This window comes from Pholis gunnellus (assembly GCF_910591455.1).
Source record: "Pholis gunnellus genome assembly, chromosome: 9".
NCBI lineage: Eukaryota > Metazoa > Chordata > Actinopteri > Perciformes > Pholidae > Pholis > Pholis gunnellus.
The window spans coordinates 10,931,268-10,953,911 of NC_136535.1; the positions used below are offsets into that span (position 1 = coordinate 10,931,268).

A 22,644-nucleotide genomic window follows, 5' to 3' on the forward strand; every position below is an offset into this window, starting at 1 on the left:
AATACCACTCATGTCTCTACAGTAAGTATGAACGGTTAGCCTAGCTTAGCATAAAGATTGGAAACGGGGAAAAAAGCTGACTGGGTCTGCCCAAAGGTAACAAAATAATCTCTTAAGCTCACTCATTAGTTACATTTTGTTTTTATATCTCTAGCTGTTTGCCAATTTCAGTGCTAAGCTAAGCTAACAAGCTGCAGGTGCTAGCTTCATATTCACTGAAGAGACATTTAAGTGGCGTATATCTGGGACGAATGAGGGACAATGACAAAAAAAGGCCACTCTGTAATAAGTCAACAATTATTATTTTTTTATTTTATCGAGTTTATACGATTTTGGTTCTGTAGCAACCTACTGGGTAACTCTAATGAAGTGCAATTGTACTCAAGCCGGTTACAGTTGAGAGCAATGACAGGCACACGTTTTGTGCAAATGTAACAGCATTGGAACGGCTCCTACATATACACAGCAAAAACACATGCCAGAGGAAAACAATACTAAATCAGTTTACATTGACAACAGTTAGGAAGACTTCCCTCGATGTCAATCCAAGCTAACACTTGAGATACACATTTTACCCATTGTTGGATTATGGGAGTTAGCAACTGAAAACATTGTCTTTACACACAGCGAGAAATGTGTGGCGTTAACTAACTCCATGGACTAAATCCTTCCAACCTGCCCTCTTAAAGAATCCAAACATGCATTGCCCTCTCAAACTAATTATGCTGACATGACAAAAAAGGAAACCCCAAATCAGTGCGCAAAACAAGAGATGCGCCTCCTTCCAGTTGCTTTAAGAAGTACTCTTAAATGTGTCGTATTTCCTGCATGTCTGGCAGTACACATAAAAAAAGAATTACATTTAAAAAAAGTAATGTTTGATGGTAAATGCAACTTGAAAGTATCACAAGCAACACATGACAACACGACCATCTGAAACGCACGGGTGTTGGTAGCATCGGTGGAGTTGACTGCAGATGTTTTTATCTAAATCGCCTTCCTAAAGCTCAGTCCAATATCTACATACTCAAAAGTTAAATAAATGATTCAGCTTCAAGGTGAGCTTAGGTTTGTGTTGGATGACAGTTAAAGAAATGGTGTTTATTATCCTCCAAACATGCAGAAACACAGGATTACAAGAATAAAATCTCGGTAGATGAGTTGGAAGATGTTGGTGACCAGTCTGCAGTGTTGTTACTCGGACATTACAGGCTTAAGGTCTGTGTTTGTGAGCTTCCTTTGCTCCATCGTCCCTCACAGTGAAAACTAAACACCCCTGGAAATGTGTGCACTGGCTTGTGTTGGGTCCAAAAATGTCAAGTTTGTCGGATGTTGTGACATCTTTGTCTGAAATCCGTTGGATATGTTATTTTAAATCCAAATTGAAAACATTAAAAAGGTTTTGCATTTGCATGTCCAGACAACATAATTTCTTTAAATGAGTAAAATAGCGGTAATAAACTGAACCCATGCTGTTTGTTTACGTGGAAACCAAAGGAAGGCCGAGAAATAACTCACCATGTGAAGACTATTTTGCCCCATTGTTCAACTTCTTTTCATGATCACACGTTAATATCTTGATAATGAATTGTTAAACTGGTGCACGCAGTACGATTTTACCATCTAAACCGACAGATGGAGTCTCATAACAGGGGCTGGCGATGCCACTTGTGAAGGAAAGCAGATGCACCACTACATTCTACAGCTTTCCTTTATTATACAATCAAGGGCCACGTTGAAATCTTTTACAACCTAGAATTTAACAGCATCAACAAAAACTACTTCAGTTGCAATCAAATGGCAACCATCGAAAAGTAAACTTACTGTAACATACATATTAAATAGTGTATAGTCCATGCAATTGCGCACGGCCGGGTTTGCATCATTATGGTATGTCGTTATTAGTGTATGGGAGACATCAGCCACCAGTGCATTTTCCGATCTAGGTTCAGGGAGCAAAACTCCTCAACACCCATCAGAAACTTGTCAGCCAGACTTGAAGAGCAAGATGGCCACTTGGCCCAAGTAGAAGTAGATGAAATGCTTCGTCTCGTGGGTGACGTAGCTGCCGAAGTTCCTCCCGACGATGCAGTGCCAGGTGGGGTTGTACTTCTTGTCAAACTCCTGAAAAAGGTCAAAAGAAGACGATTAGTGTAAACCAAAAAGAAAATTAAAAATAAATAAACAATGGCTGCAATCTCCAAAATCTGGCTTACATATAATAATAATAATAATAATAATAATACATTTTATTTATATAGCGCTTTTCATGGTACTCAAAGACACTTTACATTAAAATCATATATAAAAGCTATAAACTAAAAACATAAAAACACAAAAATGGTCACACATTAAAAGCAGTTTTAATATCATGACCAAGGACGTAGGCACCATTGAGGATATCTTCAGAACTGCTTGTTTTATCCGAACCAACGTGCGCTCGCAAAGATTTGATATTTTTGATTGGAAAATGACTGAAATTATTATCCAATTATGAAAAAGTTGATGATAATTTTCATTCTTGGAATTTGGGGGTAAACTATTAGGCCAATAAATGAATAAATAAGAGAATAATTATTGCTCCCAGGGGAAAGCAAATCAAAATCATGATATAGTTGAATTCAAAAGGCTTTGAAAAAGCATTAGAGCATTAAGCATAAACTTAAATGTAGCCTGGCTTTTGATAAATATGGTTTAGGTCCATTATCAAGTTTGTACTTTTAAAAAAATATATATTTTTATTGTCTGTTCTAGTGTAAGACATTCCTGTTGTCAATCAACATAAAATATGAACAATACAAACACTTGAGTGTGATATATATGTGTGTGAGCGTGCGTAAGGGGGGGGGGGGGGGGGGGGGGGGGGGCGCTTGTGAACTCCTGATCAAAAAAAATCCTGGCTACGGCCCTGATCACAAGCGCCTCGTCTCCACATAGAAACAAAAATAGACGTGGGAATAAAAAACGGGCTCCGAATGTGCGGCTCGTGTGCCAGTGATGTAAGCGTACAGAGCGTCCATGCAGCCGTCCTGTCTCACCTTCTTGATGTAGGCTGCTATGTCCTTCTCTATGTTGTACTTCTCCATGGCCTGGGTGGCACAGTCCACCGCGTCCTGCTGCATGTCCTCGGACATGTCTGCGTTCTTGATCACAGCTTTCCTGTCAGTCATGGTTGAGGAGGAGGAGGAGGATGCCTGCCTGAGGAAGAAATAAAAGGAGCCCGTTCACTGCACTGGGAATTAAAAACCGCACGTGGGGCGATGATGGGGATAGTTTAGGCCAGCCGGATCATCGCAAAAAAAAAAAAAACATCATTCATACGCAGAAGAACGGTCGTTTGACACCGTGTTTCCCCCCCCCCCCCCCCCCCCCCCCGACATGTGCACTGATTCATCATCGGAACTTGCGCTCGTGTGTTATGTCGAAACGATGACTTGGGTGTTGCATAGATTGGCTGCGAAACTTGATACAGGTGGAGTTATATTACTTGGCAAAATCACTTTCCGATAAAAGCAGCTCGTGCATCAGGAGACCAGAAGTATCAAGATGTATCTGATTACTCATGTGCTCGGGCAAAATATATATATATATATATATACCTGCTGTTATCCATGGCAGCACAGTCTACATCATACCAGTCGAAATACAGTAAGCCATACAGTAAAAGAAAATAAAGAAGCTCAACATCACAAGAGAAACTCGGATCAGAAATATGTCATGACACGCAAGTCAATCTTTTTCACAAAAGGGAATCTGCAACTCACCTTTTCTTGAGCCGAATGAAAACAATTATTTCCCAAAATAAATATGTATTTCACCCAGCAAGAGGAGGGGGTGGAGGTTTAGATGATGCTGCGGCTAATTGCTTTTTAAAGATTTACACAATAAGCATGTAGGTAGGTTGGCTCTCTCTGCTGCGCTCCAACAGCTCCCCGCCCCTCTGCTGCATGCTGCACGCTGCCATTGGCTGAGCTGCAGCCTCCCCGTGTGTTGCAAGCGTTTTTCTCCAGCTCCTGTCTGCCGGCATCTTATTTCATCCCACAATGCATCATTCACAGTATACACCACCGAGTGTGGGCTAAAAAGGAAACGAGACCTTGGCCACGAGCAGGTATCGTTTTGCTGTGTGTAAAAAGGGGTTTTCATCAGCTGTCGTCACGGATGAGACACTGGAGCTGTGAATACTGAACATGTGGACTGCTGCTACTGCGTTGGTGTCATATTTGAAAGTGATGCTTTTATGCAAATTAACAACCTAATTTCCTGCTCTATTGGTTTCAGGTTTACCATTATATCATCTCTTAATTTCTTCTTAACGATAATGAAGTGGTTATGAATGGTGGAAGGAATGTGCTGGGCTGAAGTTGTAACTATTACGTGAAGGAAGAAGCTTTCAAATGATTAATACATCGACATTTGGGTTTCAAATAAAAACAAACTAAAGTATTGTCGTTTGAAAGTGTTTTATTGAAAATGCTAAGAGAAAAAGCAAGATTAAGCAAAAATCAAACATACAAACTACTCCCACATGAAACCCCCTCCCAACCTCCCCAATTTATAATTCCTTCATACCAGGCATCTACGACTCCATCCTTTGATCCAACTTCCTGGTCCTCAGTTTGGTTTTCTTGTAAAATAAAGCCATTACCAATGAAAAACTTTAAATAGGCATTGGGGGGCCTAATGGGGAAAAAAAAATGTTGCTCTGGGACTCCTGTTAATTAGTTCTGAAATCAAACTCATTTGAATCCTGGAAAACCTGATCCCGTTCCGAGCATCCATCCTTGCCTATCCCTGTCCTAATCGATCCACTCATCCAGCTCCAAGGATTGGGATCCACTGAGCCACTCCTCCAATCAAAACCTTGAAATACCAGGAAGAAAATCAGAGGCAGACTGTTAGAATAAAATGTCAAGGTTTTTGGGCCTCATTTTTCCATTTTTGTGCACTCATGTCAGATCAAGAAAGAAAGAAAAAAAAACACCACCGAGCACAAAAACTGTAGCTCCCTGAAGTTAAAACATTTTAACCAATGAGGACATTTTAACGTTAAAAGTGGGACGTTTTTTGCAACAAAGTGATTCAGATTTTGTTACATTTGACAGCAAAGATGTTACACTTACATCACAACACTTGATCTAGGACTGCTTATTCTGACACAAGCCAGAGTAGCAAGTTAAAAATAGTATATATATATATATATATAAAACAAAGTACAGCACATATGGCTTTATTAAATATGACATGCATGAAATGGCAACCGATCAAAACGTTCAATTTATGGAATATGAAGCATACCATTGCCCCGACCTGATTGCTCCTCAATTAGATGTCCTATCCTGACCATACAAATGACATGTGCTCCACAATGGTTTTATTCCAAATCACTTTAATCCTTCTCTTCAGATGTCTAAGAGGAAGACACAAGGGTAAAGTACAGTTAAGCATCGGGCTCCCTGTCCGACCAGCCCACCCCACATATCCAATGAGAGAAGCTCTGTGTGTTTTTGAAAAAAAACAAACAAAAACAAAACTCAATTGTCAATACTTGCAAAAACGTTGAGTGCAGCTTATAACAACTCAACATTTTTGAAGTTCCACACAGCACAATTCCTCATGTTGCAAAAACTGAGAGGACAGAGAGAGGAGGAGAAAACAAAGAGGACAAAAGCAGCTGGAGAGGGTGGGGGGGAGAGGGCGAAAGAGGAGGAGGAAGAGGAGGGTACATCAACATACCAAGATCATCCACAAGGACATCGGGACATGAAATGCAAAAATTGAAATCAATTGCCGACATCTGGAGAAACTCAAAAGGAGGTAAAAACAGGAGGGTATACATCAAAAAAGGGTCAAAACATCGGTGGTAGAAAGGTTTAAGAACGGGAGCGAGAGCGGCTGTGACGAGGCGAGTAGCGGGGCGACCCTCGGCCTCGGGAGTTGCTGCGGCTGCGGCTGGCGCTGAGACTGCGGCTCCTGCTCCGACTGCCACGGCTGCGGGAGCGTGATCTTCCGTAACTTGGGCTGCGGGGACCGTCTAATTTCACACGAACGTAAGCAGTCTCTCCCTGGCGGACACAAGAGAACTTGACATTGAAAAGGCAACACTCCGGCCTATGGTGGGGAAAAAACCATAGATGGAAATGAGGGCCAGGTGGTGCTTCAAACGGTGTAGCATGTCTTGACGTACTCACCTGGACACGGCAAAGAAACATTGTCCATGAGAATGAACCAAATCACTACACATACCTCATGGGAGCGGAATTTGGTGTTGTCCAGCTTTCGAACGGCATAGGTCATGTCTTCTTTGCGCACAAACTCTACAACCCCGGTTCCGTCTCTGAAAACGTCGGCGTAGCACACGTCGCCCGCTTCACGCATGTGGTCCTTCAGGTCCTGCCAGCTGCCACTCTGAGGGAGTCCTGAAACGTTATCCAAAGCTACATCAGCTGACGCACGGCGAACTGTCCAGCTCGGTTTGTGTGCGAAAAACGTCAACATGTTAGAATTACACAACTTATTTTGTTTCCCCCGAACAGAAGCTGCAGGATTTGGTGACACATCAGCATTTCAAATTCATTCAATTGAGACCAACTGGAGTTGAAAGAAGACATGTTAATATGCAGTTAATAACAGGTTGAAACTCATGACATTTTAGATTTAGATGCGTCATTTTTATTCCATTTGCCTTCTCACCGTTTGGCCAAAGACAACAGATGAAAACGAACCTTCCTGGTGCATTAACCACGGGTGCAATCAGCCTCTAAACAGCTGTATTGGGGATCTCTATAAAGCCCGATCAGACAATGCAACACACGACACAAATTCTTAACATCACTGAAACGGCTTCACCAGAGCTGAGTCGTGTCTCTAAAGCACTTTTTACAGTGTGTTCAAGGCCGGAATGTTGCGTCATTATTCTACCTCGCTGTTCTGTATAAAAACGGTACGGACACGAAACATTGATGGCTCATGCAAGGCCAAGTTGCAAAAACACAGCTTTACACTTTATGCCGCCATACTATTTGAAATCCCGACTGGAGCAGCATCATGCCAGATTTGTTTGGTTCAGTGTAAAAAAGCAAAGCCGGTGTAATAAGGGCTCATCTTAACAGCAATTCAGCGAGATCGCTGCAGAAAAAGGGCTCAGAGAGTGAAATATGTTGCCTATGTTGCTCGTCTACTGTACATTTACTATTGACTCAACTTTTGTCAATTCATTGTAATTTCTCATCTCTAAATGAAAGGCTTGAGATAGACCCTGTGATCTGTATCGGCCGATACTGCGCCCAGTGATCAGACAAGGCCTCCCGTGAGCACCGTTATCAGTTACAGTTATTTGTTTATGTTGATCAATGCGCATTGTCCTGGTCTACAAATCATATTAACAAGCCTGGCATTGTGGAGATTATTAATTAAGCTTTACGGTCACAACAGAATGCAAGGACACGTTGGTTTACATTTTCAGTGGTCACTGATACTAGATGAATATATTAATAAGCTGTCATTTAAACCGTACAACATCCCATTTCATTAGTATCGTCAATGTGCAACAGAGGAGCTCTGCTTCCACTTGCTGCTGGCGTACTTCTGGTTTTTACAAATACAAACGTTCTTGACGCTCACAGCTTGTTGTCAAAGTAGAGTCACAGAGCGAAATATGGCACATAAGCACTGTAGCCGAGGGTTTCAATTTGCACCTATAATTTATGAAGGTAATTCCATAATAACACGGGGACTTCATTTTCTGAACCAAGTTCAGAAACTCATCACTGCTCACACCATGTCAACAGCAGCAGAGGTGTATTACAGCTTTCCATTCTTACCTTTCACAATAAAAGCCCTAGACACATTGCATCACTGCTTATGAGAGGGTACTTAACTTCATTTAGAGCACTTCGTTAAGAAGCAACTCCACAGAACAGCGTACAATTCTGCTAGTACTTATTTCTGCAAGGATTTCACTTATTATTGGCAGAGATTTAACATGTGAGAGTGGAGGGATGTAAATGTATAGCTGATCTAAATTAAGAGTTTGACAAGTCCTGGTTGGAAATAATAATGCATGAACACACTAAGGTACAACACATCAGTCCTGTTTTATGACTTTTCACACCCGCAGTGGTCTTGCATTGACCTTTCCTGGTGTTCTAGGTATAAAGATGACTGTACTGTTAATACATTTCTGACTTTAACACACCAAACAAACTGGAGCTCAACTTTTAGCAAACGTTTGTTGGGATGCAACCTCTCAAACTTCAAACAAAGTCGGCTCTTCGACTGTTACTTTCAATTAAGAAGCATTCAGCAAACTGCCCTTCAGGCAGCGGATAGACTACACTGACTTCTCTGTATATGAGCCATTTTAAAAGGACTACTTACCCGACACTATGACCCTGTACTCGGAGCGTCTGGACGGAGGCCCGTATCTTCCTCTGGGAGCTCCACCGATCCCACTGAAGCCGCCTCTCGAGCCCCTGCCGCTCCGAGGAAACTCCACGCGCAGCCGGTAGCCGTCATAGTCGTAACCGTCTCGCCCATACACCGCGTCATCAGCGTCCCTGATAACGAAACGGTCCAGTTTAAACACAACACGCACGGAGGGCGGACAGTTAAGTTTGACACACACATACTTAGACGGGGTCAGCCATGCTAACGGCTAACGTTAGTTCGGTCCAGTTTACGGTTGCTAATCCGCCGTGCAGACGTGCACGGCAACACAGTCATTTTGCCTCCATTTGTGCTAAGACAAAACACAATGTCATTTGTTATTCGTTCGCTAAGAAATATTACTCCGCGTAAATGTAGGAGTGCATTGACTAATCTAGTAGCCAGGGACAATGCAAAGTGTTTGTTGTATCGTTAACTGTATTGACATATCGTTAAGGACGCAGTGCTAACACACACGGGCACTAGCGAAGTGTTTCGGGCGCGTGAGCGAACGTTGGACCTCGATTAAAAACACACACACACTGGAAACCGGAACAGCACACACCACGTCAGGTACATCGTACAGTACCAGTGAGTCCAGGGAATAGTCTGAGCCCGCGTTTGCACACGAGTGTGTCAGCCACACAACGGGGCTGGCCTTATCAGCAGCTTACCTGGGGTCCTCGAACTCAATGAAGGCGAAAGGCGGCCCGCCCCTCCGGTTCTTCAGGTCGATATCTCGAATCGTCCCGTATTTGTAGAACACGTCTTCCACGTCTTTTGTGCGAATGTCGGGAGGGAGGTTCCCCACGTAAATCCTGCAGTCGTTGTTCCCAGCGGGGCCTCGCACAACACCCGACATCGCAGCGCACGATAGCTCGCTACTCAACCTAACTGTTCGCTAGCAAGAGATCCTGCAGGGTCGGCGGAGCCACACGGAGATCAGACTCCAGCCACGCGCGAGTGTGTCGATCAGAGAGGAGAAAGCGATCAAAAGCGCAGTTTCACTCTGCAACCTGAAGGGCATTGAAGTGGGGCGACAGTACTTCCAATGAGACGCCCACCACTCCTGTTTTCTCCTCAGGACCCGCGCTCCTTCACAGAAGCTTTCATTGATACCGGAAACACCGCAGCCAGCGCGGACACATCCGCCTTACGAAATAGTCCGCGAAAAGGATCAGGTGTAGTGACGACCACCAGTAATTTATTTGACAGTAACGAAACAACATGTAACTAATAGAAGGATGGTGCACTTTAACTATTTTTTTTAATTTATTGGTTTATTAAAATTGACAGTGCACATTAATAAGAATTGCGGTAAAAATGCTTTTTTCTCCTTTAGTCCACGTGTCAAACTCAAGTCGGCCTGCCACGTCATGTTATGTGGCAAAAAATAACTAGTATGAAAAGTTGACAATAAACATATCCCCATAGTCGAAATGATGAGATAGAAAGTCATAATTATGACTTTTAATATCATAATTTTGGGATATGTTACACCACTATTATTGACTCACAGCAGTGTGACAATAAACTATCACAACAGGTGGATAGGTGAGGCAACAGCCCGTAAAGCGGGTGTCCAACAAGTGATTGAATTGAAAAAGATCCACAAACAAACCCAAAATGTCCAAGAAGAGAAGAATTGTAATGCAAGATGTGAAAGTGAATACATGTTTGTGCTTCAAGGAGAAAAACCGGTCTGTCTTCTGTGCTATGAGGCAGAATCTGCGTATCAACACTTTTAAGATGCAAAGTGTCTCTGAATAACTGCAGGTAGTCACTGATAATAGTACTAGTATCTATAATAGTACTACAGATACTCTTATCGGTTATTTTTGATTATTTTGTGAGAAAAATACAATTAATTAAAAAAGAATCAACATTGCTTTATTATTAAACAAAGTGTCTAAACAGCAACAGCAGAAATGTTTAAATAGCTCACTATTGTTGACTCTACTGTTTCAATGGCAACAACAATGTAACTCTGAGAACATTCCTCCAGGGAGGAGTATATTATTATTATATATTTGGAGTTGAGAGGTGCTATTATTGAACTATTAAACTATTATTGTTAAGGTGTGTTGGGTGGAGTGGTGGGACTAGCAGCTTCAAAATAACTCATAACAACACAGCTGCTCCCCTTATTAATAACTACGTATGAAACAAATCAATACACACTGACAGACTTATTAGTTGTTACCAAAATCTCTTTGACTCCACTGTTGAGAAGGGGTGCAGGTCTTTAACAGTAAACTGGCTAACAGCTACTCCTTCATAGTCCTTGGGTAGACAGATACGTTATTGAAAGAAAAATAACGTGTTTTAAGAAAACTATAAGCCTACCTGTTCTGAATATGCCTACATGCAATTATTAATTACATATTTTGACTTGGCTCATGCAACTATTATGATAATCTACTGTTCTGTGAAATAATTGGTAAGAAGTAAATCCATGCCAATTAAGTATTCTCTCCAAATACAATATACCTTCTTTTAACTGATGCTAACCTTAATTACAGGTTATGTGATCAGCCGGACAAATACAAGTTTAATATTACGTAGAAAACTCCTCTCTCTCTCTCTCTCTCTCTCTCTCTCTCTTACTTTGTCTCCAGAGATTACAGTCATTACAGCTCTTTGGTTTTTGGGACATAATGTGCAATAATGGGACATTACATGCAATATCATGAACATTATTCAACGTTTTGAATGAACCATATGCACTTACCTGTACTTAAAATGTGACCTCACATATTGTATATTTTGGATTGTATGGATTTCCCATCCCTGTTTTTTGATATTTATATATTTGCAAATGTAATGATGTTTCATATTTGCACTCTGTCCTACTTGGTACTGCAACTGCTGCAAAAGAATTTCCCTCGGGGGAAAAAAGTTATAACTTATCTTATCTGATATATTTTATATCAAGAGGACTAAAGAAGTATAACTATGGGACATATTTTACCTTTGAGTCTTGTATTGGAAACCCAACAGTTTACACTACGATTGTCAGTCTCACTAACATAAAACAAAACACCCACACCAGACTGAACCTGAACACTGTTTTATTGCTTGAACGCTTACATTTGAACTATGTTGATCAGACTATTAGAAAAATTCAGAATGACAAGATGCAATAAAATAACATTGTGTCATACATTGCAATATTTCTAATTGTGCATAGTCACTAACAGAACTACATACACCGGTACACAGAGAAGTTTTGCACATCTTGAAGATATTTCCACATCACTGGGAAATTTTACTGCAGAAATTCAGTAATTTTAATACAAACTAACATCATTGCTCAGCAGCTAATATCCAATTTACTAACAGCAAATGGCTCGTTAGTATTTATGATACTCAATTGTACATACTCAATAAATAAATGCAAGATTTTAAAGCTTTAGTTACTGTCACAAGAGCATGTACATCCATAACAAACGTAAAGCAAATATCCCAAATATATGCATTAGAAATATCCAAGGCTGACTGTCCTCATTTGTCAGGACAAGAAAACACGCTGTCACTTGTTTTTTATGTAACATCATCATGAGAGTCCTGAAATAACCTAATTAGCTACATTACAGTTCCTCTTTGTTATGGTGCTGGAAGACAAACACAATGCTTATGGAAACACGGCTTCTCAAAATACTCAGTATGCATGACAGGAGCCATAGCTGCGCTGGCCAGACTCGCCATAGTTATCACCACCGGTGTACTTCCCCTGACATGCCAGACTGTTCGCCTGTGGACAGAGAAGTCATTAATAAACAAGCAAATAAACACAGAATAGTACACAAACACTGGTTAGTGGTCAAGTTAGGGATCAGGATCTGCAGGAAACAAGAGGCGGACGTACCTCTGCTCTCTTGATGAACTGCTCAGTGGCGGCTTTCTCGTTCTCTTTGTGTCCTCTCCAGGCTCTGAGTGCAGACGCCTGCAGGGCTCGGCCGAAGGAGAACGTTAGGATCCAGGGTTTGGCCAGAGGGCAGTTGTTGATGGCATTGAGGTGGACAGAGGCCTCTTCTTCACTCTGACCGCCCGAGAGAAAAGCCACTCCTGTGCGTGAACAAAAGAATCTGGTTTTACTTTCATTTCGTTGCTGCAGACTCCAAACATATCTCCGTAAAATCCTCTCCAGACACGACAGTGCTCTGGGTCTGGGTCACCTGTGACCGCTGGGGGGACGGTACGGCGCAAGGCGGTGACAGTTGCCATCGCAACCTCCTCTGGGCTGTACTTAGTGGAGCAGCTGTGTCCAGCGGTGACCATGTTGGGTTTGAGGAGAGTGCCTTCCAGGTACACATGGTGGTCCGACATGGCCTTGTACACCGCAGTCAGGACCTGCAATACACACATTGTTTCACCAAAGGGACAGCAGACAGGTATACTTCCCTTCCTCTCTTGCAGTAACACCGTCACACAGCCATGCACATGCAGTATGTAAGAGGTAGAAAGCCACCTTCTCAGTGATGTACTGGCTGCGTTTCAGGTCATGATCTCCATCAGGCAAAATCTCCGGCTCTATGATGGGCACAATGCCGTGCTGGCCGAGAAAAGGAAAGACCATCAGACCAACACAGATGCATCATAAATGTGTATAGACATTGGTTTACACTGTTGGGTTCTGACCTGCTGGCAGATGCTGGAGTAGCGCGCAAGAACATTTGCATTTTCTCTGATAGCCAGTTGAGACGGATTGGCGTCACTGATTTTAAGCACACAGCGCCACTTTGCAAAGACAGCTCCATCCTTTTTATACTGCGCACAGCGCTCTGACAATCCATCCAGACCTGTGAGGTTTACAAAGGAGTGATAGTTTGTCTTGTTATATGCATTCCTCTGTGGGGTTGTGAGCGATATCAGCAGCAAACCAAAATATTCTGTTGTCTGACCCTGTGTGGTAGTTTCTCCACAAGTTCCCGCCAGGGGGACGACACCCTTGTCAACCTGAGGAATAAGGCATAAAGATGTGATGTTAAATTCTCATATACAGAAACGACTGATAATCAGAATGCATTGCCATGATGATACACATTCGATCAGATAATCAACCTATTCCCACAAGGGTTGGTACTATTTGACGCTCCACATTTATATTATTCGGAACTAAACTGCCACACCTTGATGCCGACCATGATGCCCCTTTCCCTGATCATTTTGACAAAGGGAACGCTGTTATCAGAGTGCTGGTACAGCGTCTCGTGGAAGAAGATGACCCCTCCAATGCAGCCGTTGATGCGATCGTCTGCACTGAAGAGTATCTGCCGGTACTGTCTGCGGTTCTCCTCTGTGTTCTCCACCCCGACCTGGGCCAGGCGCTTAGCCATGCTGCCTGCAGATAACATTTTAGATGTTAATGTCCATTCTGTGCGCTCTTTGGCCTGGATGGTCTTGGACTGTTGAGTGTGATGGTCAGACTGCAACATTAATGGCATGTTTTCTACAGTTGAAAGAAAAGAAAGAGTGCTACAGACCCACAGATTCATCTGCAGCCAGGATGCCCTTCCCTGGAGAAACTATGCGTAGAGCAGTCTCATGTAGCTCCCTCTTCTGTGCCTCGGAGAGTGTGGGGAACTGGTGCGTCATCCCGAGTGACTGATTGCCCTACAGCCTGATGTGATTGTATTATTCACACATTAATGACCAAACAATGACAGATATTACCCATCCGTAAAGTTTGTTAAGACAGAAAATGTCTAAAGGTTCATCCACATTTGTTTCTCTATCTGTGTTAAAGGAGTGGAGCCATGTTAAGGATGTATGATATTGAGACAACAGTTCTTATTGGTGTTTTCTTAACTGGGTTTTAATGAGTTCTGAACCTGCTGAAGTAACATCTTCAGGAGACGATGTTTTAAAATACCAATGTCTGGGTAAAAAAGAAAAGATGGATTACAATAGCATCTTATGAATGTACATCAAATGAACTAAACCACTCACCAAATACACATAAGATAGTGAATGTTGTCTTTTTTGATCCCTAGAAATCACATGTTAGAATAGCACAAGAAAAAGACTAAAGAGTTCGGAAACAAATACAACAGAGGCATTAAAAGTTCAAATGTAAAATTGACTCAACCATTGTTTTTATGGTGTATAAGATGAAGTGAAGTTTAGAGTTGCTGCAAGTAGAAACATATCAGTTATCAGTAAACCTAAGTTAGGTATAACTTTAAATCAATCGGCAATTTACACCAACTTTCTAACAACTGCAAGTTTTACGGTTAACAGCTTGAAGCAGTGCAAAGAGATGTACTCACTGAAGTCAGTGATATAACCCTACATTTAAAAAAGAGAGATGAGCAAGTTCTTACCTGACAGAAATCAAGCGTGTCTTGTCCACTGATGTGATGAACACTGACTGGAGACTCTCAGTCAGCTCTGGTTTGTATCCAGCTCAAGTGTGTCACACCTCACAAGCCGACACCCCTGGGCGGTGCTTGTACACCCGCCTCTGCCCCAAATAAGTTAGAACATGTTTGATGAATTATTGTTCTACTTAAATAAAGACGTTGTTTTTTTCTCCAGCCATGCAGATTATTGTTTTTCATGCTGATACGGCTGCTTTAGCATTTCTTCAGTCACTCCATCTCAATCTAGCGCTTACATTGATGGTGTATATATGATTATTTATGAGTTTCCAATACATATTGTAGTGTTTTAACTATGTCAACTCACCCATGTTGGCTGATTGTAAAATAATGTATTCTGTCAGACCCTCGTCCCCTATAGCAAGCTAATTTAAGCGTTTAACCATGCCCCATGACGTGCTATTTATATTCTAATTAGTAAAAATGTGCCCAGAGGAAGGTTTCAAGTCTCCTGGTAATTTGGTCTTCGTCCTCAAATTCTCAGGGGTGTTTCAGTCTCAGAGCAATCCGTGCACTCTGTAACTTCTTATGTGAGCTTTAAACTGTAAAGAATGTGATGGAGCGGCTTCCGAAATAAAAATCATTTTCAGGTTCCAGTCAATGTAAATGAACGTGGTGATATGGCCCAAATTAGACCAAAATGAGGTCAACTACATCATTTCCATTTTGATGAAGGAATTTTCCACTTTTTTTCACGTGTTACATCGGCTCACAAAGTTAGAAGCCGGTCATTTTATACTGCCTCAGACAATGTTTGTTTAAAAATGCTAACACAGAGAAACTAACACAGAGAAACTAAAATGTTGTGATTACATTTACATGAATTAATTAGTATGTTGGTCTGCATCATTGCAGTATAAGCTCAGGAAACTGCATGTTTTCTGTTGTGTGTTCTGCTACAAGGTGTAGGTATTTAGTTTGACTCGGTGGGACGGCTCGCCTGCATTTCAAGGGACTCCTCTCTTCATTATTGTGGGTCAGTGTGCCTCAGAAACTAGATATGGGTCACTGGACTGCCTGCCACAACACAGACATGGTGGACCCGTCTAAGACAAGGGCCTGAGAGGGGAGGCAGTGGGAGGAGGAGCCGGTGCACTCCCTTTCAGGAAGATACAGATTGAAATAGGTACATGACTGCAAGAAGTACAGCAATTATACGTGGCTGTCTCCTCTGGGGCTCTGGATTTTCACCTAATTAAGAACATTTAATGATGATACTTTATCTGGTCCTCAATTTTCTGTCCTATTAAGGTTGTCCTCGATGGGTTTGTGAGCGCTCCTCTAAATAGATCGAGCCGAGGCTGAAAGTTGGCCACAATGTATCCAGGTACGACATTAATAGGATGACTGGTTTAGAATCAGACACGTGGTATGTTTTAACCAAGTGCCAAACAGCTAATATCACAGGAGGACAACTTAACACTGGTGTCACTGAGCCTACAGTAACATTCAGAATAGACCACTGACAGGAGGTTATTGTTCTTCTTAAGCTTGATTGATGAAGGTTAAGGGTGATTCTCTATACATGAAGAAAGAGAAGGCCTTGATATTATGTTTATACTCTTGCCCATATTCTTTTAAATTAGACTTTATGTAACCTTTCTCAGAGAATGTCTGCAGGAAGTGACAAGTTGTCATGTGAACTGCACCTTTTCAGTGCAATCCAACTTCTGTATCTAATTTGCAACCGACTTTGAGACTGAAAGTTCATTCTTGAGCAAACAATCTCACCACAATATCAGCTCAATAGGTGTGCTGGAGCTTTCCACCGTATCGCACAATCTTATCAATTCTATTTGATTTCTATTGCCCAATAACACAAATCACAAATTTGCCTCAAGGGACTTTACAATCTGTGCAGCATTCGCCATCCTCTGTCCTTAGACCCTTGATCTGGGTCAGGAAAAACTTTAACAAATAATAATCTTCCGCAAAAGTTGTCATGAAATTGCCGAGGTTGACATAAGAATTGTTAGGACTTTCTATCACTTTAAAGTTGAGACTGAAAGAAAATAAATAGACTTTGTGTTGACATTGTTTTGTTTACTGATGTTTCTAAAGTCAAGACTAAACTTTTGACATCAATTTTAAGACCACATGGACAAGAACCCGTAAAAGTGTTCAGAGAAAAATGGAAATTTGAACACAGAGTGGACCTTGAGTCAAGATTGATTTGTCAACTGCAAAGCACATCTATATTTTATTTTTATAGTTTCAATGAAAAACAATTTTAACTGCATCTTCCTCAGCAGATGGAGTTTTGCTGACCTGTCATGATGGCTCAGTTGCCCTCATGTGACTCACTGTTTGGAACTTTGGTCACATGACAGCAGGTAGTCACATAGATGTACTGGTCTTATACATGTTCACTACATCTGCTGAGGAAGGCCGTGAGATGCTACTGAAAGCTCTGTACAAACAGTCAAACTAATGTTCTTTAATGAGCTCACTTCAAATCACATTCATGAGACAATTTGTCTAATTTCAAATGAGATTTTAGAGAAAATGGTGCATTGTTACAAAATAATCTTACAACAGGCTAATAGCAGACGACCTCAAGGTCTCACTCTGAAACAACCAGGACATTCTGATGTAGGATTCCAAAATTAAAGCCCTTCAAAATCTCTTTCATGAGACAATTTGTCTAATTTAAGCACAGGATAAGGGTTAGGGTTAGGGTTAGATGATTGGAAGGTCCTAGAGCCTTGGGAGCGGGCTCCCATGTGTCTAGGAACTTGGGAAGAGGTGGATCTCATTAACATAAGGGTAAGGAAATGTTGTAAGAATGTTCCAGTACAAGAGAAATAATAATATACGTAAAACACGATTCAAGCTTATATGAAGATAAAAATGTACTTTAACTAAACTCTAAGAAGTGTGAAGTGTACAATGAAACTCCTTGACTTCTTTTGGTGATAAAGGGTTGTTTAAATAAAGAATACAAATGCACGAGAGAGCGGAGAAATCAAAGATGCATACAGCTCATAGATCTCAACTGTACCAAGGAGGACAAAATGTTGCTTACAAAAGTTTACATTTTGAGGATAAACCTCCAAATGATTTCATAGAACTCCAATACTGTAAATAAACAAACAATAATGCTAATAACTGAAAAGGTATCCCACAACCTTTGCTTCTTCATGAACATATTTCAGTCTTGTGCTTTACAATGCTGCTCCGTAGCCGGGCTCGGGTCCATGTTGGTCAATGTAGGAGAGAGTTCAGTGGGAGTTGTAGGAGAATAAAGGATTTTATCGTAGTCAAAGTTGTCTAAGTAGTCCAATGAAAGGCCTCTCATTGCTTTGGCTTCCCAATCAGGTTGAGTCCTGAGTTCCAGGATGACTCCAACAGGCATCTTTTGGAGGATGAGAGAATCAAATGAAGTGCCACGAAAGAAAGCCTGCATCTTGAAACACTCCAGGTTACGAAGCCGGTTCACTGGATTCTTGCACAAAAGCTGTAAAGAGGATGTGATATTTTATTCAGAGGGATCCCAGTGTGCATGTTAGAGAGAGGAGCATCACATTTACAAACCTCAGAGAGCAATAAGATCAGAGAAGAGCGGAAGGTCTCAGGTAGGACATAGGGAAAGTCTGTGACCTTGTTCAACATAGTGCCGTGGTCCGGCTCTGCTGGTAACGGAAACTGAAAAGTGGAAAAGTAAAAACACTCAAGACAGTTAACACAGTACCGCATGTAGCGCTACAGTAGTATTACATGTATGTGTCCTCACCTCTCCCGTCACCAGTGAGAACAACATAATGCCAAAAGACCACCAGTCAGCAGCGTGGTTGTACGGACCCCCACTTAAAACTTCAGGAGCTTTGTAGACAAAACAGGAAAACAATCATGAAAAAAACCCTCACGATGACAGATGAAAAGATGAAAAGAGGTAATCAAACAGATATGCAACAGGGATTGCAGCACACTGGAGCAACAAACAAAACAAAAAGTCCATCACAGGTGCTTGATTCATAACTGGGTCATCTGAATCCAAAGGGGAGCGAAACGCAGGTGCAGCTCAAATATTGCTGTAATGCAGTCAACCAATATGCAGCATACCGTATCTCAAACAGCCACTATATTTCCCTCCAAGTGAAATGAAATGAAACCCAAATCTCACCCATGTATTGGATCGTCCCACATATCGTAAACGCTCTTCCTCCTCGCTTCAGCCGCCGGGAAAGTCCAAAATCAGACAGGCGAAGGTGACCTGAATCATTGAAAATACAGGCTGAAACTGAAGCTGTGACCCGTCTAATTTGTGTCTCTTTTGTTATTTGTCAGAGTGCATGAAACTAGTTTCTCCTCTGAGGATTAAAAAAGTACTACCCTAATGTTTTTACAGGCCAAAAGTGATAAAATATGGACAAGCATTACCTTGATCACTTAGAAGAATGTTCTCCATCTGAAAAAAAAGTACAATTATTATCACAGAAAGTCAAAAATACAAATATGGATAAAATACATCACAAATAAAATAAATCATACCTTTATATCTCTATGCACGATGCCTAAGTCATGAAGAAATCCTAGTAAACAAAAGACATCAAATGAAAATACGCAACATAAATACAAGATGCTCCGTGTTTAAAATACCCTTTTACCTGAAGCATGATGTCTGTGTCAATACAGGTCAATGCTAAAGGTCAATATGATGACCTCTTAATGGTCAAAGGCTGCTTACGAATACCTACCCAGCGCACTGCCCAGCTCTGCAGCAAAGAGCCGGACCTCATCCTCCCCAAACTGGCCCTTCAGTAACCAGTAAGTGTACAAGTCTCCGGTGCTGCAGTAGTCGCACACTGCAGAGGACGAGACACACACACACACACACACACACACACACACACACACACACACACAGACACACACTGACACCTGTTATGTCTTTGCAAGCGGCTACTGAGTTCATGTAGGACAACTCTGAAATTAAATATCAGAAATGAGAAGAAGAAATAGAACATTTCGCTCGTCACACTGTTGCTCTGTAGGAAAAGGAAGAAGTAAGGATACGAGTCAAGTCAGAACTACTCATGCATCTGTCTTGTCAGTCTCCTGTTAGCTGAGTTACATCATTTAATACCACTTTGGATGCATAGAAATCAATGTATGATCAAGGATGGTATAAACTGGGAAAGTCATGCAGGCAGTGCAGCTTTACCCAGCACTCTTATTAGATGGCAGCGGACCTCTTCAACATCCAGCCCTGACATTTGTATTCAGACTCAGGGATGCAGCACAGTTGTACAACAACGTAACATGTTTGATGTTCTGTGGGAGCAGAATGGGAGGAGGGGGCACATAAAGAAGGACAGGATAGTAGAAGGTTGAGGGGTTGAGCCGCGCCATCGTTTACGCTCATTGACTCACTAATGAAGAGATGGTGCTGTGTCTGCCAGCAGTCCTGCAGATTGTGGATGAATGGGTGTTTGAGCTGCCGCTGCAATTCAACAGTCGACACACACACACACACACAGAGAGAGTGAGAGTGAATTTAACAGTGAGAGATGATCCTACATTACAGATTATGTACCGTATAAAAGAGTTAGGATGGAAACATACTGAATTGTTCAGACATCGTTCAAACATTTTCCTCATTTTCTAACTGCAAGTAAGTATTGATTTATATTTTATTAAGATTTTTCTGTTGAGTAATAACTTCTACTTAAGAAAAGAGGTAGGGCTGATTATTTGATTCATTTCTTAGACTGTGAAATGTCAAAGCGTTCTGAAACATCAGCCATCAGGACTCCCCACACTTATATTTGCCAGCACATATTTGGCATTTTTACTTGAAAAATGATAAACTGATCATCAAAACATTTCTTTCAATGAGTTAATCAGCCAATGGTTGCAGGTCTAATGTAAGTATAAGAACAGTCAAGCTACAGTACTTCTATCGACTGGCACTTTCTTCCAAAAACAAACCTGAATGATGACTTCTTCTTTTGACTGCTCCAGCGCTCCATGCTTCAAGATATCTGACTTTGGTAGAACCTATGCAACAATGCAAATGATTACCCAAAAAAGTATTTTATGTAATGTTGTTATAGCACTGATTATTACCGCTGAACTAACCTTAACAGCGTAGGTCTTCTCTTTGAAAATGTCCTTCACTTTCAAGATGGGTCCATATGAGCCTTTGGCTATGAAGCCCAGGATCTGTGAGCATAGAAGCACAGTTACATTAATGTTTCCACTATCGGCTGCTTTTAATTCTGTTGAGCACTCTTGTGTTGTGGTACCTGGAAATGGTCTCGTCCAGGAAGTTTACGCTGTGGGAACTCCGGCAGAAAGGCAGAGATGAAAGCTGGAGGAGTCGTCTTTGTGACCTCCGGAGGCAGGAGGAGTTTGGGGACGGGCGGCCTGCCGTCCGGTCCCACAGGCCGAGAAAACACAGCTGAGTGTGCGAGTCTGTGATTGATGGAGACCCTCACGTTTGAGAGGAACCCATGACTGAGTCGACGCTGAGCAGGTGGTCCTTCTCTCTAGATAATAAAATATCTATTTTATTATTTTTATTGTGATCAGGGGTTGAATGTAATTAAGAAAATGTACCCAAGTAGTTTAATTTTTATGCTACTTCATACTCATTTTAGAGGGAAATTCCTACTTTTTATTAATTTCACACAATCTAGTAAAACGATGCAGTGTTAAAGATTAAATAACCTAAAATCAACCCAAATCAGCTACAATGCTGCTTGTATGTTAATGTAGTAAGTAACTGTTAGTTACTGTTAAGTAACTGCCTTCATTTCTAAGAACAAGAATAGATGGCGAGTTTCACATGAAAGTTCTCTTTTTCTGGCCATGTTGAGTATAATCGAACCCACAAATGTGACGCTCCAGATACTCCTATGTAGATATTTCATTAAAAACCAGACGTTTCCACCTAGAATAGTCATTAACCACATTAACAATGTATAGAGTGTATTTCTGATAAATGTAATGTTATCTTCATTGAAAGAAACAGTGCTTCTTTTCTTTGAGAAATAAGGACATATCTAAGTGACCCCAAACTTTTGAACGGTAGTGTATCATTTCTAGCCTCTACAGTTTTGTTAAAATACCAAAAATACGACTTCACCGATGGTGTCTTTTTTTCAATACTTAAAAAAATAGGCTGCATGAATAAAGAATAGAGACTAAAGCTGCAGAAGCTTCATATTTTGTGTTAACAAAACTGTGCAGGAGTTACGTTTCTAACACAACGTATGATACATGAAGCTGATTTAATCAGCTGCAGCCATTTCAATCAGCGCTCCACAAAACCAAAGCTTATTGACCCCTTAATGCAGAGTGGAGAGGAAGGTCAGCGATCACTTAACTAATCAATACCTCTATTTCTGACAAGACTCCACTTTGATCCGGCGCAGTGTGTTGCATTTAAAAATCTAAAACAAACCATAGAATGGACAGATTTTTCTATAGTTCACTACCTTAAAAACCCAGAGAAAGATTGTTTCATACATTCTTCAGGAAACATCTAATTCACAAGTTCAGTATTCTGTCACTGTGGTAACAAGCATCTTCACCGTGTGTTGTTTTATTACTTCTTAGCTTAAACAGCTCATCAACCACATCCGTGACCTCAGCATGTAACTCAAATCTGATCGACTCACCTCACTCGTTTTACTGATGTCGCTGCCCATACAGAAGACACAAGTATTTCACACAACAACAAAAAAAAAATGTAAAAAGAAGAGGCATTCAGCTCTTCCTCTCGCGTCCTTTTTTGAGTTTCCGTCTCGGGTCCACGTGCTAGTGTGTTTGTGTGCGAGGAGAGAGATTGTTGTCGCGTGTCTGCGGAGTCCCGCGGAGCAGCCAGAGC

General features: G+C 41.4%; 4 protein-coding genes across 5 annotated transcripts; all 4 read right to left on the reverse strand.

Annotated features, from left to right (window-relative positions):
- Window positions 1–293: 293 nt before the first annotated feature.
- On the reverse strand, window positions 294–3,914 carry dynll2a (dynein, light chain, LC8-type 2a). The gene is made up of 3 exons (XM_079166695.1): window positions 3,765–3,914; window positions 3,039–3,198; window positions 294–2,124 (listed from the first exon to the last, which is right to left on the reverse strand). The coding sequence occupies exons 2-3, from the start codon at window positions 3,168–3,170 to the stop codon at window positions 1,987–1,989; spliced, it is 270 nt and encodes an 89-aa protein (XP_079022821.1). The 5' UTR covers window positions 3,171–3,198; window positions 3,765–3,914; the 3' UTR covers window positions 294–1,986.
- A 543-nt stretch (window positions 3,915–4,457) lies between these two features.
- Window positions 4,458–9,552, reverse strand: srsf1a (serine and arginine rich splicing factor 1a). The gene is made up of 4 exons (XM_079165661.1): window positions 9,102–9,552; window positions 8,380–8,558; window positions 6,247–6,419; window positions 4,458–6,065 (listed from the first exon to the last, which is right to left on the reverse strand). The coding sequence occupies exons 1-4, from the start codon at window positions 9,287–9,289 to the stop codon at window positions 5,874–5,876; spliced, it is 732 nt and encodes a 243-aa protein (XP_079021787.1). The 5' UTR covers window positions 9,290–9,552; the 3' UTR covers window positions 4,458–5,873.
- Window positions 9,553–11,926: 2,374 nt separating this feature from the next.
- LOC306700740 (fructose-bisphosphate aldolase C-like) lies at window positions 11,927–14,787 on the reverse strand. Of its 2 annotated transcripts, XM_079165836.1 has the most exons (9): window positions 14,754–14,787; window positions 13,914–14,050; window positions 13,560–13,771; window positions 13,332–13,386; window positions 13,069–13,229; window positions 12,899–12,982; window positions 12,606–12,780; window positions 12,296–12,495; window positions 11,927–12,181 (listed from the first exon to the last, which is right to left on the reverse strand). In XM_079165836.1, the coding sequence occupies exons 2-9, from the start codon at window positions 14,023–14,025 to the stop codon at window positions 12,089–12,091; spliced, it is 1,092 nt and encodes a 363-aa protein (XP_079021962.1). In that variant the 5' UTR covers window positions 14,026–14,050; window positions 14,754–14,787; the 3' UTR covers window positions 11,927–12,088. The 2 variants fall into 2 exon arrangements, with proteins under 2 accessions (XP_079021962.1, XP_079021963.1); XM_079165837.1 differs by lacking the exon at window positions 14,754–14,787 and having other exon boundaries at window positions 13,914–14,177.
- A 3,174-nt stretch (window positions 14,788–17,961) lies between these two features.
- On the reverse strand, window positions 17,962–22,465 carry LOC306701164 (ribosomal protein S6 kinase-related protein-like; the record flags this gene model as incomplete). Its single annotated transcript, XM_079166418.1, has 12 exons — window positions 17,962–18,267; window positions 18,345–18,455; window positions 18,544–18,632; window positions 18,934–19,023; window positions 19,191–19,218; window positions 19,302–19,342; window positions 19,508–19,615; window positions 20,184–20,253; window positions 20,742–20,810; window positions 20,892–20,975; window positions 21,059–21,301; window positions 22,436–22,465. 12 exons carry the CDS (start codon window positions 22,463–22,465, stop codon window positions 17,962–17,964), a joined length of 1,269 nt encoding a protein of 422 aa, XP_079022544.1.
- Between the last annotated feature and the right edge of the window lie 179 nt (window positions 22,466–22,644).

What these genes read in the sequence shown, in the direction of transcription:
- dynll2a (XM_079166695.1), bottom strand. Translation starts at nt 3,170, where the DNA reads ATGACTGACAGGAAAGCTGTGATCAAGAACGCAGACATGTCCGAGGAC. An exon ending in TAGCAGCCTACATCAAGAAG is followed by an intron (nt 2,125 to 3,038) that starts GTGAGACAGGAC and finishes GACCTTTTTCAG; the next exon opens with GAGTTTGACAAGAAGTACAA.
- srsf1a (XM_079165661.1), bottom strand. Translation starts at nt 9,289, where the DNA reads ATGTCGGGTGTTGTGCGAGGCCCCGCTGGGAACAACGACTGCAGGATT. An exon ending in GTACAGGGTCATAGTGTCGG is followed by an intron (nt 6,420 to 8,379) that starts GTAAGTAGTCCT and finishes ATAACGTTTCAG; the next exon opens with GACTCCCTCAGAGTGGCAGC. An exon ending in CCAAATTCCGCTCCCATGAG is followed by an intron (nt 6,066 to 6,246) that starts GTATGTGTAGTG and finishes TGTGTCCGCCAG; the next exon opens with GGAGAGACTGCTTACGTTCG.
- LOC306700740 (XM_079165836.1), bottom strand. Translation starts at nt 14,025, where the DNA reads ATGACGCACCAGTTCCCCACACTCTCCGAGGCACAGAAGAGGGAGCTA. An exon ending in ACTCCAGCATCTGCCAGCAG is followed by an intron (nt 12,983 to 13,068) that starts GTCAGAACCCAA and finishes TTTCTCGGCCAG; the next exon opens with CACGGCATTGTGCCCATCAT. An exon ending in AGTTCATCAAGAGAGCAGAG is followed by an intron (nt 12,182 to 12,295) that starts GTACGTCCGCCT and finishes CTCTGTCCACAG; the next exon opens with GCGAACAGTCTGGCATGTCA.